The 18,521-nt window shown below is 43.7% G+C and overlaps 1 protein-coding gene across 3 annotated transcripts in view; it reads right to left on the bottom strand.

Annotated features, from left to right (window-relative positions):
* The window catches only part of HEATR3 (HEAT repeat containing 3), a 45,431-nt gene extending 27,139 nt beyond the window's left edge, over positions 1-18,292 (bottom strand). Inside the window, exons 1-7 of one of the 3 annotated variants that reach the window (XM_053582157.1) lie at positions 17,968-18,292; positions 17,638-17,810; positions 14,982-15,069; positions 13,340-13,452; positions 10,518-10,627; positions 6,062-6,202; positions 4,029-4,306 (exon numbers count right to left, since the gene is read on the bottom strand). In XM_053582157.1, the coding sequence (XP_053438132.1) occupies positions 4,029-4,306; positions 6,062-6,202; positions 10,518-10,627; positions 13,340-13,452; positions 14,982-15,069; positions 17,638-17,810; positions 17,968-18,105 (1,041 nt within the window). In that variant the 5' untranslated portion in view covers positions 18,106-18,292. The remainder of the gene's footprint in view (positions 1-4,028; positions 4,307-6,061; positions 6,203-10,517; positions 10,628-13,339; positions 13,453-14,981; positions 15,070-17,637; positions 17,811-17,967) is intronic. The other 2 variants (XM_053582155.1, XM_053582156.1) reach the window with 2 other exon arrangements.
* Positions 18,293-18,521: the final 229 nt, after the last annotated feature.

The following is an 18,521-nucleotide window of genomic DNA, read 5'->3' as shown; positions in this document are numbered from 1 at the left end:
GCTTAGGCGATTCTCTTGCCTCAGCCTCCAGAGTAGCTGGGACTATAGGCGCCCACCACAATGTCCAGCTATTTTTTGTTGCAGTTTGGCCAGGGCCGGGTTTGAACCCACCACCCTCAGTATATGGGGCTGGTGCCCTACCCACTGAGCCATAGGTGCCGCCCCATTATGTTAAGACTTTAAAAAGCAAGTTTTTACTATGAAAAATCATTGTATTTTATTTACACCAAAATTCCATTTTAAGTATTATTTAAGAAAATATATCTCGGCCAGGCGTGGTGGCTCACGCCTATAGTCCCAGCACTGTGGGAGGCCAAGGCAGGTGGATTGCCTGAGTGCAGAGGTTCGAGACCAGTATGAATAGCAGTGAGCCAGAGTAAGACCTGGTCTCTACTAAAATCAAAAACATCACCAGAGGAAGAAGAAAATGAACAACAAAAAAAGAGTACTTCAAACGAAGAAGAATGAACAAGGAAGCTGAAATTAAAAAAAAAAAAAACAAGAAAATATATCTCTATTAAGTTAAATATCAACTTTTTAAACAGCAACACATCTATCTTATATAACCTTAGTAGACTTGGCTCTTAAATCCCACCTACTCCCTTCAGGAGCCCTGTGGAAACAAGGCTGGAGATGGGGACAATCTCCCGAGAATGCCATTCTCCCATTCCCAGCAAGACATTTCAGAACCTTCAAACATGGTGTACCTGCATCAGTCAGATGAACAGAAACCTCATCAGTACAATTTCCACAACTTTCAAAGACCCTATGAGCACTGCTGTATTACATCCCCCTGGGCAGTGCCTGTGGCTCAAAGGGGTAGGGGACCTGCCCTATATGCTGGAGGTGGCAGGTTCAAACCCAGCCTTGGCCAAAAACAAAAAAAAGCATCCTCCTTTTCCACATAGGGCCATGAAACCAACCACATTACAGACCTACAATTAACCTTCTGGTGCTAGAGTATTCTCTCGCTTTCTTTTATAGAGACAGGATCTCACTCTGTTGCCCAGGCTGGAGTGCAGTGATATGATTCTAGCTCACAGCAACCTCAACTCCTGGGTTCAAGAGATTCTCCCACCTTGGTCTCCTTGGTAGCTGGGACTCCCAGCATGTGCCACCACGCCTTGCTAATTTCTTGAAATATTTGTACAGGTAGAGTCTCCTTATGTTGCCTAAGCCAGTCTCAAATTTCTGGCCTCAAGTGATTCTCCCACCTCAGTCTCCAAAGTGCTGGGATTACAGGTGAGCGCCACCATGCCTGGTCATGGGAGTCTTTATAAACACTCCTGGAGAACAAGGTGACATCCAAGCTTTTGTCCATCTTGCTTTGCTGATTTTAAATTCTATTTAAACTTAGTCAGAGACACAGGTGAGACAAGAAGGAAATTTGGGGTGTAAATATGCCCTGCACACCAAAAGGGAGTGCTATGACTTTTGAGCCACTTTAAGATCTATAAAGCTGGGCAAGGTGGCACAGCCCAGGAGTCCCAGCCACTTGGGAGGTTGAGGTGAGAGGATCACGGAGTACAGGAGCTTGAGTTCCACTTGGGCAACACAGCAAGAACGGGCTATGTTTTATAAATAAAATGATTCACAAGAAACTTGAGGGTAAGAAGGCCTCCTCACATCTGTATTTACTCCATCATTCAACATGATGGCTTGCACACACAGGCTCTTCATACAGGGGAAGTGGGGGAGTGGCTCTGTCTACATTATGATTTTTTTTTTTTTTTTGAGACAGATTCTTACTTCATGGCCCTTGGTAGAGTGCCGTGGCGTCACAGCTCACAGCAACCTCCAACTCTTGGGCTTAAGCGATTCTCTTGCCTCAGCCTCCCAAGTAGCTGGACTACAGGTGCCCGCCACAATGCCCAGCTATTTTTTGATTGCAGTTGTTATTGTTTAGCAGGCCCGGACCAGGCTTGATCCCACCACCTTCAGTGTATGTGGCAGGTGCCCTACTCACTGAGCTATGGGTGCTGAGCCTACATTATGATTTTTTTAAAACAATGACAATATTTCCCAAGACTTCACAAATGCAAGAAAACATGAGGACGTGAATCACATTCCCCCAGTTCAGACTTTATCATCTTCTTTTAGCAGCTTTCTGACTGGTCTCCCTGCTGCCAGACCCCTTAGGTTCTCCCTCCATCCAGCTGCCTGAGTGATTTCTCTAAACAACACTAACCTGCATTTTCTTTTTTCTTTTTTTTTTGTGGTTATTGGCCGGGGCTAGGTTTGAACCCTCCACCTCCGGCATATGGGACCGGCGCCCTACTCCTTGAGCCACAGGCGCTACCCTAACCTGCATTTTCTTATCTCATCCTTTAAGACAGCTCAGGTATTCTGCAAGTCTTCCGAAAGCCTCCTCCTTTCCTTCCCCCACCAGAGCTGAGTTACATGTCTCTGGTCTACCCCTGAACAGTCTGTGTAGCCCCGTACCTGTACTTAGCACAGGCCAGATGACCATGGCATTATGTACGTGGGTCATCATGAAAAGTTGAGACACCCCAAAATCAAGAAATGTAAAATCCATGTGGACAGAAACAAATGAAGCCCTCTCAGCAATTGAAAAGCCCAGGAAGTTGAAAAGTGCAGGGGTGAGTCAGAAAAGACGATGTCGGCTGCGTTTCCTGGAGGTGTAACAATGGACCATGCCACCATCTGTCCTGAAACTTTCCATAGTGCCTTACATAGCTGTCTTCCCAATGCAGAGGTTCCTGATCATCCTTCTATCATCGGCATCAAGCACACTGCCTGGCACACATGAGGAGAACAGGAGAGGTGCACTGAGTGAACAGAGCATAACTCACTGTCAGCCCTGTCTTTCTGTTATTATTTTGCTCTCCTCCTTAGGAGAAATGTTCTCCCAAAGTATGGCTCCATCTCTGCTCACTGTCTCAACCAAAATGATTTCTGTGCCCAAGAGTTCTCACCCTCACCCCCACATCACACCACCAGCACAAGTATGCCATAATCACCCAAATATGTGAAAACCACAAAACATCATTTAGCTCACAATCACCCAACCTCTTCTGCTCAGTAGTAGATACACAAAGGTTTGGCTTGCCACCTTGACATGTGGAAACACTAAAGTAAAGGACGCATGAGACAACTGGAGCACTAGTGTGAAGACAGCCTGGCAGACAGTACATAACAGAAGCAGGGAGACACAAGTGAGGAAGATGGTCACATACTTCCAGTGTTCTAAAAGGATGAGTTTATTCTGTCTTTGAAACCTTTTCCTGTATGTAAAAGTTATCATCTTAGACAAGAGATTTTTCCCCCCTTGGCAGTAGATTTCTTTCTTTTTTTTTTTTTGTAGAGACAGAGTCTCACTGTACCGCCCTCGGTAGAGTGCCGTGGTGTCACACGGCTCACAGCAACCTCTAACTCTTGGGCTTACGTGATTCTCTTGCCTCAGCCTCCCGAGCAACTGGGACTACAGGCGCCCACCACAACGCCTGGCTATTTTTTTGTTGCAGTTTGGCCGGGGCTGGGTTTGAACCTGCCACCTTCGGCATATGGGGCCAGCGCCCTTCTCACTGAGCCACAGGCGCCGCAGGCAGTAGATTTCTAATGTTATGAGAGTCTATGGGGAGATATGACTCATCTTTAGTGAAATTCACTTTACAGTTAATTTTGCTACAACATTTTTATTTTCTTTCCTTTTTCTTAGATAGCACCTACATCCTGAGGGGTCATCATAGCTCACAGCAACCTCAAACTCCTAGGCTCAAGTGATCCTCTTGCCTCAGCTTCCTGAGTAGCTGGGACTTACAGGCATGCACCACCACATCCAGCTAAATTTTCTATTTTTAGTAGAGATGAGGTCTCACTCTTGCTCAGGATGGTCTCAAATTCCTGCTCAGGTGATCTACCTGCTCAGACTCTGGATTCTCAGAGTGCTAAGATTACAGGGGTAGGCCACTGCACCCAGCCTGTCACATTTTCCTATAAAGCTAAGGATACTCGCTGAAAGAAAACAGCTGCATTATTCCACATTTGAGAGCATCAGTTTGACTTACTGGAAGTAAATCTGAAACAAAAGTTTTCCTTCTGACTTTTCTTTTATGAGGAATTTCTTCCATCTCATCATCTTCAATCAAACCATCACCATTACCATTCTGTATTATTTCCTCAGTCTCTGTAAGAGTTTTTAACCTTTGAGTTTCAGCCTCCTTCATTTGGATAACTATTTGGCCAGAATCCATTTCCAAAACTTCAGAGAAGATCTTTAGTATGGCATTTATGATTTCGGCTTGACTCTTGCATGGAATAACATCCTTTAGATTCCAAATTGTGCCTTAGAATAAATAAACATAATTAAGAACTGCCTATGAAATGTTAAAGTTTAATTTCCACAAGACTGGTGCTTTTAACTCAGGTGTAATTTCAAAAAATCTCAACTCCACTGTCCTTGTTCAGTTTTTACTGAGTATCACAAAGTATAGCACAGAGGCAGTGTCCTTTGTTACAACCCTTCCCAATCATCTCCCCTTCTTGGCACATAAAGCTCTTCTCTGATACACCATTTATCCGCACACCAACAGAAGACTGATCAAGTGTCTTTTAAATGACAAAGGGAGTTACCTCGCTTTCATCTTAACTTAAACTGCAGCTTCTTCTATTCTAACAGTGGAATGGAATGTACTAAAATTCCAAGATCTCAGATACAAACCAGAGAGCAGGTTCTTCACTCCAGTGTTAGACAAAAAAAAAAAAAACAAGCAACCCCAGAGTCCACAGGTGGATGAATGGGTGAACAAATAATGGAGTATTACCCAGAATTACAAAGGAAGACAGTCCTAACACATGCTGCAGGAAGAATGAATCTCCAGGACGTCAAGCTAAGTGAAACAACCCAGTCACAAAGGGCAAATACTGGGCCGGGTGCAGTGGCTCACACCTGTAACCCTGGCACTTTGGAAGGCCGAGGCGGGTAGTTGCTTGAGCTTAGGAGTTTAAAACCAGCCTGAGCAAAAGCAACATCCTGTCTCTAAAGAAAAAAAAGAAAAGACAAATACTTCATGGCTCTAGCTATATGTAGTATCTATAATAGTCAAATTCATATAATCAATGGTACTTTACAGTGGCTGACAGTGGGAAAATGGGAAAAATTCTTGTTTAAAAGATACAGTTTCAGTTTTCTCAGATGAAAAGAGTTCTAGAGATTTGTTACATAACAATCTGAATATCACTTCACTGAATTATACATTTAAAAATGATTAACATTATAAATTTTATGTGTATTTTGCCAAAGTTAAAATTTAAAAAATAACCAAACAACTCCTTGACATAAACTCCCACTGCAAGGCCATGGAGCAAGAGGAAAACATACATGAAGACTGAGTGAAGTGCACGCTCCTGAACAGACCGCGTCACTCACACTGTGAAAGACTGACAAATGAGCTGCTCAGGGACAACTAGGCGCACAAGTCTCCCATCCAGAGCCAATCCCTGAAATCACTGGTTCTGTAAAAAGAGAGGATCCTTTTCTTCTGTATCACAGTTCTAAAAACAATTAAAAAAAAAAGGGGGGGGGGGATCCTGACAGTAGCATTTCTTCATCAGATAAGAGAAATTTCTTAAATTGAAAACAATCTCTTTTATAAGGATTCAAAACTATGGGCAGCTGTTTCAATTAAAGGTCTCTACTTAAATACTACAATTTTTAACAAAGTTCGAAAGGACCTGATGTGGTAAATGAGGCACCCACCTTTATCAATTCCAATTAAAAAGGTACACTACGGCCAGACGTGGTGGCTTAAGCCTGTAATCCTAGCACTCTGGCAGACCAAGGTGGGTGAATCACCTGAGCTCACAAGTTCTTGAGACCAGCCTGAGCAACAGTGAGACCCCAGCTTTAAAACTAACCAGGTGCTGTGGTGGGTGCCTATAGTCCCAGCTACTTGGGAAGCTGAGGCAGGAGAATGGCCTGGACCCTAGAGTTTGAGGTTGCTGAGAGCTATGATGCCCCGGCACTCTATCCAGGGTAACAGAGTGAGTCTGTCTCAAAAAAAAAAAAAAAGGTATACTATCTCATAAGGCTGAACTTTACCTGCCACCAATGTTTTCAACAGAAGGTGCTCCATGGAGCTGACAGGAGAAAGCATTGCTGACTCCAGCACACACAGTGATGCAGCACTGAAAGACGTCAGCAGCTCTGGGTTATCTTCAGTCACTGTCTGCAAACAATATGCTGTAACACGAAAAATACATACAAATCTTTAGAAACAAATTCTGCTAAGTATAATTTATACCCTACAACTCATAAAAAATACACACTTTTATCACTTCTTTACACACATGCAGCTTTTGTAGAATATATACATTTTACCTCACAAATGGTCTTTTAAAATGAGATTTCCCCAAGTATTGGCTCTATAAAAATTTTTTTGTTTTGTTTTTTTTTTTTTTTTGAGACAAAAATCTCACTCTGTTGTCCAGGTTAGAGTGCTGGGGCATCAGCCTACCTCACAGCAACCTCAAACTCCTGAGCTTAAGCTATCCTCTTGCTTTGGCCTCCCAGAGTACTGAGATCACAGCCATCAGGCATCACGGCAGGCGCCTGTACTTCCAGCTACTTTGGAGGCTAAGGCAAGAGGATCTCTTGAGCCCAACAGTCTGAGGTTGCTGTGAGCTAGGCTGATACCACAGCATTGTTCCCAAAGGTGACAGAGTGAGACTCTGTCTCAAAAAAAAAAAAAAAAAAAAAAAATAGGGCAGCGCCTGTAGCTCAAAGGAGTAGGGCAATGACCCCACATAGCAGAGGTGGCAGGTTCGAACCCAGCCCCAGCCAAAAACTGCAAAAAAATAAAAAATAAATAAAATTTCTAATCCTTTGAAAAACTACACTCTAACAAAATACAAATTAAAAGGCTCTTAAATGTCATGGCAATGTCAAATTACCATAAACATACAGAAGTTTATCCTCAGTTTATGTATTTATCACAGACTAGGAGCAAATAGCCATCAACCACACTTAGGACATGAGTCCTAAGTTTTGGAGAACTCTGGCTTCCTTTAAGTTCATCATGACTGTAAAATTTAGGATTATTTCTGCTAAAGCAATAGTTATTTAAGAAATAAAAGTGGGCTCGGGGGTGGCGCCTGTGGCTCAGTCTGTAAGGCGCCGGCCCCATATACCGAGGGTGGTGGGTTCAAACCCGGCCCCAGCTGAACTGCAAACCAAAAAATAGCTGGGCGTTGTGGCGGGCGCCTGTAGTCCCAGTTACTCAGGAGGCTGAGGCAAGAGAATCGCTTTAGCCCAGGAGTTGGAGGTTGCTGTGAGCTGTGTGATGCCATGGCACTCTACCAAGGGCGATAAAGTGAGACTCTGTCTCTACAAAAAAAAAAAGGGCTCGGCACCCATCGCACAGTGGTTATGGCGCCAGCCACATGCACCAAGGCTGGAGGGTTTGAACATAGCCCGGGCCAGCTAAACAACAACGACAACTGCAACAACCACAAAAAATAGCCAGGCATAGTGGCAGGCACCTGTAGTCCCAGCTACTTAGGAGGCTAAGGCAAGAGAATTGCTTAAGCCCAAGAATTGGAGGTTGCTGGAGCTGCGACACTACAGCACTCTACTGAGGGTGACACAGTGAGACTCCGTGTCTAAAAGAAAAGAAATAAAAGTCATTTTACATAAAAATGTGAGCAAATCGGCTGGGCGCCTGTGGCTCAAGCGGCTAAGGCGCCAGCCACATACACCTGAGCTGGCGGTTTCAAATCCAGCCCGGGCCCGCTAAATAACAAATGACGGCTGCAACCAAGAAATAGCCGGGCATTGTGGTGGATGCCTGTAGTCTCAGCTACTTGGGAGGCAAAGACAGGAGACTCACTTGAGCCCAGGAGTTTGAGGTTGCTGTGAGCTATGATGTCATAGCACTCTACCCGGAGTAACAGCTTAAGGCTCTGTCTCAAAAAAAAAAAAAAAAAAAATGACCAAATTAAGAAATAGGGCCCAGGCATAGAGGCTCCTGCCTGTAATCCTAGCACTTTGAGAGGCTGAGGAAGGATAATCACTTCAGGCCAGGAGTTTAAGACCACCCTGGGCAACAAAGCAAGATTCCTTCTCTGTAAAACAAAAATTTAGGGCAGCGCCTATGGCTCAAAGGGGTAAGGGTGCCGGCCCCATATGCCAGAGGTGGCGGGTTCAAACCCAGCCCCGGCCAAAACATGCAAAGAAAAATTTAAGAACTAGATGGGCATGGTGGTATCTGGCTATAGTCCCAGCTACTCAGGAGGCTCATGCAGGAGAATCTCTTGAACCCAGGAATTAAAAGTTATAGTGGGTTTTGATTGCACTACTACACAAGACTACAGAGTGAAACCCTGTCTCTGAAAGAAAAAAAGAGAGGTAAAAACAGTATAGATAAGTCAAATGCATACTATCACTGTGATCCAGTCGGCTCCCAAATTATATTATATAAAAATTCATGGGGTGGCGCCTGTGGCTCAAAGGAGTAAGGCGCTGGTCCCATATGCCGGAGGTGGTTGGTTCAAATCCAACCCCGGCCAAAAACTGCGAAAAAAAAAAATTCATATTCAATGGAATCTCTGTAAATTGACCACCCAAAGGACTGTAACAAACTGGTCAACATATGGAGGTGGTCAACATGGAAGTTCTAAAGAGTTCATGTGTTGCATATCTGGTCTATGAAAATTAGGTCAACTTAAGAAGGTGGTGAATGTAAGGAGGTGGTCCACTATGAAGGGTCTACTGTATAGCCATATATGTACATATACGAACACCTAAATGTAGTTTTTTTCATTAAGAGACTAATTAAATTTACTGCAGCAAAAAACCCAGGATAAGCTGTGATTGGTACCATAAAGACAATACAAGCTCAAGGAAAGTTACATTAATACATAGGATGGAATCTTGTAAGTTCATTTTACTTTTTTTTTTCTGAGACAGAGTTTCACTATGTTGCCCTCGGTAGAGTGCCGTAGAGTGCCGTGGCATCGCAGCTCACAGCAACCTCAAACTCTTGGGCTTAAGTGATTTTCTTTCCTTAGCCTCCCAAGTAGCTGGGACTACAGGCACCCGCCACAACACCCAGCCATTTTTTTATTGTAATTGTCATTATTGTTTGGCAGGCCTGGGCTGGATTCCAACCCACCATCCTTGGTGTATGTGGCTGGCACCCTAACTGCTGAGTTACAAGCACTGAGGCAGTTCACTTTACTGTTTGAGAATTAAAAAAAGATTTTATAGAGACAGGGTCTCATCATGTTGCCCAGGCTAATCTTGAACTCCCGACCTCAAGCAATCCTCCTACTCTGGCCTCCCAAAGTGGTGAGATTACAGGTGTGAGCCACTGGGCCAGCCAAGTTCCCTTTACTGTATGTAAACCTTGCTTGAGTTTTGAAACAATAGTAAAGTGTTTAAAATATCATAAAACTAAATGCAGAAAGAATACACTATTATACAGTGAAAAATGACTTTATTCCGATCCATTTCAAAATATTCATGGGGGGGCAACTAAAAAAAACCCCTAAATCTATAGGAACAAAGGCACAAAAATAGAAGCAAACATTTTCTTTTAAAAGGTATGAATCACTTGTCCTAAAATTATCTTATTGTAATAAAAACTGTCCTGAGATTAATAGTCATCTACTAATTTCCTAAAAACACCTGAACTGCTTTTAAAATCTCTATTTAGAACCCCTTATCCCTCACCTGGATTCCATTTTGAGAAATTGATTTTTAAAAATTTCACAACAGTATTTATTCCTTTTCTTTGTTCCTAAAAGTACTCATTAGAGCCAAGAGAAATAGCAGTAAGGTGAATATATTTCTTTCTTGCTAGGAGAAATGCACAGTTAAATAAAAGCACAGCTGGATGCCTGCCATGATGAAGGGTAGAAAAAAAATGCTTTTCATCAGTTATTTCTACACTCTCCCCAGAATTCTGTTGAGTTGCCCACCCTCTGGTTTCTGCCTCCTCCCCCTGATGAGCTCAGAGTCCCCAATAACTCAATACACCAATACAGAGAGGGCAAGGGAGCCCAGGCTGCTGACATTGCTAGATTTTGCCTCCTCTAGCCCCCATCTCATGAAGGGACGGGGCCTAAGTAAAATTTCAGTCACTTCTTTCCCTCTCTTTCAAAAAAAAAAAAAAAAAACCCGCAGGCTACCAGTTGCTGCTGGAAGTATGAGATAGATGCACAAGACATTTAAGTAATAAGTACAGATTCCAATTAACTTTGGTGTACAGGTCTGGCAGTCTATAGGCTACTATTAGTAAAGATGGAGATGAAAACTTCATTAATAGAGGCTTCTAAGAATGGTAACAGACTAAAAACCAAATATGCTCACATAATTACCTTTCATTCTTTCAGAGTGAAAAGCAGGAAAAAAGTATTAATCACAGACTTGAAAAGGTTTTAGAACAAACAGAACTCTTCTGCTACACATTTATGTACAACGAGAAAAGAAAATAACTCCTGTGATTTTTGATTAAGGCTACACATACTTAATAAACCATCACCTTGTCTTCACTTACCTACTGAAATAGCCAGGTCAACATTGGTGGAAAACCTACTTAAATACTTTAATACCATCTCCAAACACCCTTCTTTGTTGAATATAGATACTGCTCTACTACTGCATTCACTAAATTGAAGGGAAAAAAAAGTTTTACTATTCACATTTTAACATTAAGAAATCAACCATAGAAATCCATTTAAAAAAACAAATTAGGCTTTATTAACCAGAGAGTTGGAGTCAAACACGCATCATTTTTATTGATGAAGAAACTAATGCCCATTCATATTCACTGCAGGTGAGAAGAACTGGCTGGCTGTATTTTACTTCTATCACAGTGGGACCTTGTAGCCAATCTCTTTACCAGTTTCATTAAAGAAGGTTAGAGCTGGAAGAGACCTTACAAATCATTTAATTCAATTCCCATTTTACAGATGAGAAGCAGCAGGCCCCAAACGGCGAAGTGACCCATAGGAAGATCACACATTCTCTCAGTGACAGAGCTGGGCCCAGTACCGAGGATCCGTAGGTCCAGCCTACGGTTCTTTCTTAAGAATAATAAAATAACTAAGAATAAAAGGCCTTTATATTTATCACACAAAATCACAAATTTAAAAGAAAATAAGATTTTACTCATTCCTTTTAGACCTTATGATGTCATCAAGCAAAATTTGCAATCTGCAACAAATTACTATAATTATTAAAAGATTCAGAAAGCTATCAACATTATAAGTAAAAGCATACACACTAAATACAGTATAAATAAAGCTAATTGTAATAATTTTATCCATGTTTCCAGAGAAAGCTATATATACCATATACACATGAACACTACTAAGAGAGCTAGCTAAATGATTTAATCTTTTATCTAAGGAAAAATATTTTCTGTCTGCAATCTCTCTATTTATGTATCTAGTTATTGCAGTATTGAAGGATCTCCTAGTACTGTGAGGAGGATAAGATATACATGTGTAAAGATAATTTAAAATATAAACTATGGGGCAGCGCCTGTGGCTCAAGGAGTAGGGCGCCAGTCCCATATGCCAGAGGTGGTGGGTTCAAACTTAACCCTGTCCAAAAACCACAAAAAAAAAAAAAAAAAAATATATATATATATATAAACACTATGAAACAAAAATATTAAGAGCTATACTGTAAATGACAGAGATAACTGCAAATGACATAGACATTGAGAAAAACGAAACCATCTTTGAGATCTACTTAGATTCTTTCCAGAGGAAAAATATTTTTTAAATTTATTTTAATTTATTTTTTTTGAGACAGAGTCTCACTTTGTTGCCCTGAGTAGAGTGCTATGGCATCATAGTTCACAGCAACCTCAAAATCATAGGCTCAAGCAATTCTCTTGCCTCAGCCACCTGAGTAGCTGGGACTATAGGCACCTGCTGCAATGCCTGACTAGTTTTTCTATTTTAGTAAAGATGGGGTCTCACTCCTGCTCAGGCTGGTCTTAAACTCCTGAGCTAAAGAAATTCTCCTGTCTCGGCCTCTCAGAGTGCTAGGATTAGGGGCCTGAGCCACAGCGCCCAGCCTGAGAAATAAGATTTTTAAAAAACTTCCAAATTCAACACTTTACATAAGTTAATGATCTGATGCATAGGTTGTAAAGGGCCATTTCCTTAAATTTGATCTCTCCACTATTTCTGGTGGAATGCATCCACTAGTTTAAAATGCAATCACTCGGGTGGCACCTGTGGCTCAAGGAGTAGGGTGCTGGTCCCATATGCCAGAGGTGGCGGGTTCAAACCCAGCCCTGGCCAAAAAAAAAACCACACGCACACAAAAAATAAATAAATAAAATAAAATGCAATCACAGGGAAGTTCAATAGTGCTATGCGGGAAGCTATTCTTGGTCCAACCTTTTCTTTCTTTTTTTTTTTTAAACAGAGTCTCACTTTGTCACCCTTGGTAGAGTGCCATGGTGTGGTGTCATAAGGCACAGCAATCTCAAACTCTTGGGCTCAAGTGATTCTCTTGCCTCAGCCTCCTGAGTAGCTGGGATGACAGGCACCTGACACAACACCCAGCTATTATTATTATTTTTAGAGATAGGGGTCTCACTCTGGCTCAGATTGGTCTCAAACTCCTAAACTCAAGCAATCCACCTGCCTTGGCCTCCCAGAGTGCTAGGATTACACAGGTGTGAGCCACTATGCCCGGCCCCAACTTGATCTTATAGTCTTAGAAACACCTGTGCCTTTGGGTCAGCTATTATAATCACTGACGACTGAAAATAAGGAGCTCTGACAGAATACTGCTAGAAATGAGGGGCAGAAAATGGGGCAGAAAAAAGTAAATTCAGGTTGTGTTTCTAGCCATTTTCATTCCCAGCAATAAGTCAACCCCACCCCACCACTGCTACCGTGAGGAACTGGAGAGGGGCCTTCTTCCATGCAAATGACAACCACCAAGGAAGAGCAGTAACGAAGTGCTAAAGTGCTAGGCTGCTTAAATACATATGTTGTGTTCCCTTCTCATTCTGGGAGCCACAACAAAGCAGCTCCTAAATCAGGGCCTAAATAGCTTTAAAGACAAATGCTGCTTAAGGCATGCAGGTAGTAGGGGATAAGGTACTAACGCTCATGATTCCTCTTATTTTTGTAGCAGTAGTGACTGGAGAGATGAGATGTGAAACAAAAAAAACAAAAGATGTAAAAATCTTATGAGGACCAGGAACAAGGGTTGATCTGAGGTCACCTCATACTACCTTCTACCAAGTATTAACATCATGGATTCACAGGCCTACCTATGGGAACAGAGATTCCTACACAGTTTAACAGAAGGAGCAGCAGCCTGAGCAGTGTCTGGAAAGCATCTTACCATATATTCCATAGCACGTTCACAGCCTCATTGGCTATGTTCTCAATAGAGTTTCTGTTCTGATCTTTTTTGTCCTGTGGAGACATCCCACTTGAATCCAGTCCAGCACCACACTGTAACCAAATATCATGATTAATACCCTGGCCCAAAAGAATGACTGAACAAAAAGCTAATGATAGTGATAAATCACAAAAACTAAACATCAGAAATTATACTGGCTAACAAACCAATCAAATTCTCATAAGCACTACAATTCGCACACCCTGCTTCCCTGCTGGCAAGAAATATAGACATGAAAGGTCCTCAAGTCATGGAGAAAACTGGACATGAAGCATTTCACATTTTATTTATTTATTTTTTTTAGAGACATAGTATCACTTTACAGGTGTCTGCCACAATGCCCAGCTACTTTTTTGTTGCAGTTTGGCCGGGGCTGGGTTTGAACCCACCACTCTCGGTATATGGGGCTGGTGCCCTACTCACTGAGCCACAGGCGCCAGCATTTCACATTTTAAATCAAAGTACAAAACCAGTACAAAGTATCTTACCTAATGTAATAAAAGACAGTAAAAAAGGCAAAGAAAGATAACAAAAAATAAAAGCTAATTATCTAGAAAGCGCCTCCTAAGGCACTGTTCTAAGCACTTTACATACGGTACTAACTCATTTTATCTCCACAACAAACATTGAGGTAGATGACTCTTATCCCCAGTGTGCAGCCACAAACAGAAAACTGAGGCCCAGGGAAGTTGCTGAATGTACAGCTTAGTATGTGGTGAAGCAGGGATTCAGATCCAGGCATTTTGGCTCCGAAGCTGGTACTCTGAAGCCCCTCTAGCACAGGCCAGGGCACCCTCGAAGGCAGGGCTCCTCAATCTAGGCCCTAGTGACACTGTGGACCAGACAATTCTTTGTACGAGCACTGTAGGACATCTAAGCAAGCAGCCAAGCAGCATCCTTGGCTTTTACCCCCTTTATGCCAGCGGCAACCCTCAACTCCCCTCACGCTCTGTACCAACCAAAGATGTCTCCAGATACTGCTGAACATCCCCTGTGGGGTAAAATCACACCCAGTTGAGAATCACTGCTCTCAAAGGAATAGGACTGATTCCTTCCATCAAAACTGGATATCCTTTATATAGCTCCAAGTGATAAGCACCCACCAATACACAAAAGTGGACCAGAAACACATCCAAGAGCTCCATAAACCCTGCAGTAAATCATGCAATAAGATTGGCATGATATTAAATATGAGACCTTAATGCAGTCTTCATGACGTTTCTTATGTCTGTGCCCCAGCTTCATCATTTTTGAAATGGCCTCACAGAATACTATATCAAATTAAATGATATACAAAACATAAAAACAGTACCTACTAATTATTTTCATTGTAAGAAGTTTAAAATCTAAAGGAGTCTGTTTAGTTCTTAGGAAAGTTCTTTTCCAATTAATTATCATATGAATAAAGGTTGTGGATACAAAATAGAGATTAGTGGATACAAAACCAGAGATCAGTGTTTCCAGAAAAAGAAATTCTCAGGGAATGTTTCAAGAGAAGACAAAGTAACACCAAGGTACTAAAAAAAGCATTCTAAAAGCTACATTTGGAAGCTGCTATTAGGATACTTTGAAAACTGCATACCTCTTTCAGCAATGCAACCAGCGGGGTCATGATATCCTTAGTCACCATGTCATCACAAATTTCAAAGCCTCCACAAGCACTGAGATTTCTACACAAGAAAATTAAAACACATTTTACTTTAATGTCACAAAGCACTATTAAATTCTCAAATTTATTTCTATTTAACCATACTTAAAGCTTCCCAGAGGAAATTGCTTATGATTTCTGTCATATGCTGGAGAAGACAACCACAAGATTTCCGCATGTTCTGTTCCTTGTTCTACAAGATGTTAAAATGACTATCAGGTAACAAGGTAGTTCTGAGGTCTGAGATAGTACAGGTGCTTGGATGCAAGAAAGGGAGAAGGCTTTCCCTTTTTAATATGAATAAATCACATCGTGTGCAATATGAAGGGACCTTTTCTTGGAATTAAGACAGCAAAGGCAACAAGGTGAGACTACTGAGAATAAATCCCCAAAAGCAGCCCTAACTAAATTTACTTTTCTTTTTTTTTTTTCCAGAGTCTCACTTTCTTACTGTTGTAGAGTGCTGTGGCATCATAGTTCATAGCAACCTCAAACTCCTGGGCTTAAGCAATTCTCTTATCTCAGCCTCCCAAGTAGCTGGGACTACAGGCGCCTGCCACAGCGCTCGGCTATTTTTTTTTTTTTTTTTTTTTGAGACAAGCTGTCACCTTGAGTAGAGTGCCATAGCATCACAGCAACTTCCAATTCCTGGGCTCAAGTGAGTCTCCTGCCTCTGCTTCCCAAGTAGCTGGGACTGCAGCCGCTCACCACAATGCCTGGGGTTTTTTTTTTTGTTGCAGCCGACCTTGTTGTTTGGCAGGCCGGCCTAGATTCGAACCCGCCAGCTAAGATGTATGTGGCTGGCGCCTTAGCTTCCTGAGCCACAGTACTTGGCTATTTTTGGAGACTAGGTCTCGCTCTGGCTCAGGCTGGTCTTGAACCTAAGAGCTCAGGCACTCCACCCACTTCAGCCTCCCAAGTGCTAGATTATAGGTGTGACCACTAACTTTGCTTTTTTTGAAAAGACATCACTCGCCTTGAATACAAAGCACTGTGCTGGGCTCTAAAGATATGGGAGATAAGTCAGATGCCCCCACAAACTTCCTATCTGTGTATGTTTGGGGGAAAGGGTAGAGCTTTCTACATACTGCTTCCTCCTCAGCAGAAGGATGTCTACCCCTCTTCCACCAAGATAATTCCCACTCACATCTAAGATCTCACTTTATTTATTTTTTTTTTAGACAGAGTCTTACTTTGGTAGAGTGCCCTGGCCTAATAGTTCACAGTAACCCCTAACTCTTGGGTTCAAGTGATCCTCTTGCCTCAGCCTCCCAAGCAACTAGGACTACAGGTGCCCACCACAACACCGGTGTATTTTTAGAGACAGGGTCTCACTCTTACTTAGGCTGGTCTAGAACTTCTGAGCTCAGGCAATCTACCCATTTCGGCCTCCCAGAGTGCTAGGATTGCAGGTGTGAGCCACTGCAACCAGCCTTAAGATCTCAATTCAAACACCACTTACTCAGGGTTTCCTTCCTTGAATACCCATTTATAACCTTTCCTAGCATCCTTTGTAACTATCACTGTAACTATACACTTAACTATTTGGTTAATGCTTATGTCTCTAAATAGACTCTAAGATTCATTAAGGACAGAAATTGTATCTGTCTTGCTCACTATCCCATGCCCACGGCCTAGCCCAGTGACTGGCACACAGTAGGCACTCCATATATATTTACTAAATCAATGAATGAAACATTAGATAAACCAGTTACAAGAACTAAAAATATTAACCTCTGCTCTTGCCCCCTCTACAGTCCATTCTTTGCACAGCCACCAGAGCGGCCCCTTCACTCTCCTGCTTAGCGTAAGTCCTTCAGCCCTACGCTGTCCTCCAGCTAGTCCATCTCTCTAGCCTGCGCTCCTCCTCTTATTCCCCATTCCTACCCTACTTAGCCACACTTAGCTTCTTGCTCATTAGCCACACCAAGCCTCGTGCAGCCTCTCTTCCTCACTGTTGCTGTTCCTCTGTGGGAATGCTCTTTCCCCTATTTTCCCGTGCCTGGTTTGCTTTATCCTTCAGGTCCACAAATATTAGCTATACAGCACCCAATTTAAAATTGCCACCACCAAATCATCACCATCTTTTTTTTTTTGGCCATAGCAATTCTCACCATCTACTACTATGTTTTATCCTTTTTACTACTAGCTTCTGTTTCCATCAGCACAGCTTCTACCAAGACAGTGACCTTGGCTGTCTTGCTCTAAATCCCCTACACCTAGAGCAATTCCTGGCACACAGCCTGGAAGAGGTGATCTAACTAGGGGACTCTATACAGGGTTCTTGGAGAGGATAAAATATGCGTCAAGAGTGAGGGCAGAACGCCTTGGCAGGTGGCTGCTGCAAGTGAAAGGTGAAGCAGCCGGGTGGACAGATGGAATGCGAATGGTCTGAGGGTGCCGGGGTCCTCTGGAGCCCGAAGATGGAGATTTCCCTCTGCAAGCGAGAGACCCAGGGCAGATTATTCGTCCTCTCAGCTACCGCTGACAAGCACAACGAGGAGACCAGAGATTGCGACAGTGCCTGTCAAACGGAAAGCGCTGACTGCCGTGGTGGGCACTGCCCCGGACCCCCCAACCCTCGGCTCACCTCAGCGCGCCGGCTGCGGTCTCCCTGACGGCCAGGCTGGGGTCGAGCAGCAGCGGCCCGAGCCGGCGCACGGCGTCGCGGCGCGCCAGGTCCGGGAGCACCGGCCTCTGCTGCACCAGCCGGGCCAGCCCCGCGCAGGCGCACTCGCGGACCTCGGCGCTCGGGTGTTGGAGCTGCGGACCAGAGCCAGGTATCAGAGGGCGCGCGCTGCGCACGCGCGCCGGGGAAACTGGGGTAGAGGGGCACGCCGCGGCAGCGGGGGTGGAGGGATAGGCCACCGTCCGTCCGCCCCGGGCCCGCTCCCCCAAGCCAAGCGGACCCCTCCCTCACCTTTTCAAGCAGCTCCGCCGCCGGCCCGTCGTCCTCCTCGCCTCCAGTTCCATTCGCCGCCGTAGCAGCCTCGACCTGACATTCGCCCGTAGGGGAGAACTGAGGTCGCTTGAAGCGCTTCGTCCGGCTCTTACCCATGGTGACGTGCGCTGTGGGGACGGAAGGAAAGAGGAGGGCAACAGCAGGCGGTGAAGGCTGCTGAGCTGCTGACAGAGTCTTATCGTCAAGGGGGGGGTTCTTTCAACTGTTTAGCCGGGCCGGCAGTCAGCCAGAGCACACATGGGAAAGCAGTGCGCAGGCGTACGGCGCGCCGGCGATGAGGAGGGAGCTGGCGCCGGGAGTGCGCAAGCGTGGAAGGAGGCGTGGGCGGGGCCAGGCTTAGCGGAGGGGCGGGGTCAGTTGCGTCTTCCGGGAAAAAGGCGTCTGGCTGGAACTGTGACTGAAACTCTGCAGTCGCCGGCCGGGTGACTTTTGTTAAGTTACTGCCAAACCTTTACTTCCATAGTAATCAAATTCTATAAAGATACCTAACTCGCAAGGTTATTGTTAGTCTA

The sequence above is a fragment of the Nycticebus coucang genome, chromosome 2, assembly GCF_027406575.1.
Source record: "Nycticebus coucang isolate mNycCou1 chromosome 2, mNycCou1.pri, whole genome shotgun sequence".
In the NCBI taxonomy this organism is placed as follows: Eukaryota; Metazoa; Chordata; class Mammalia; order Primates; family Lorisidae; genus Nycticebus; species Nycticebus coucang.
The sequence above is the reverse complement of the archived record's forward strand: the minus strand, read 5'-3'. Positions and strand labels throughout refer to the sequence as shown.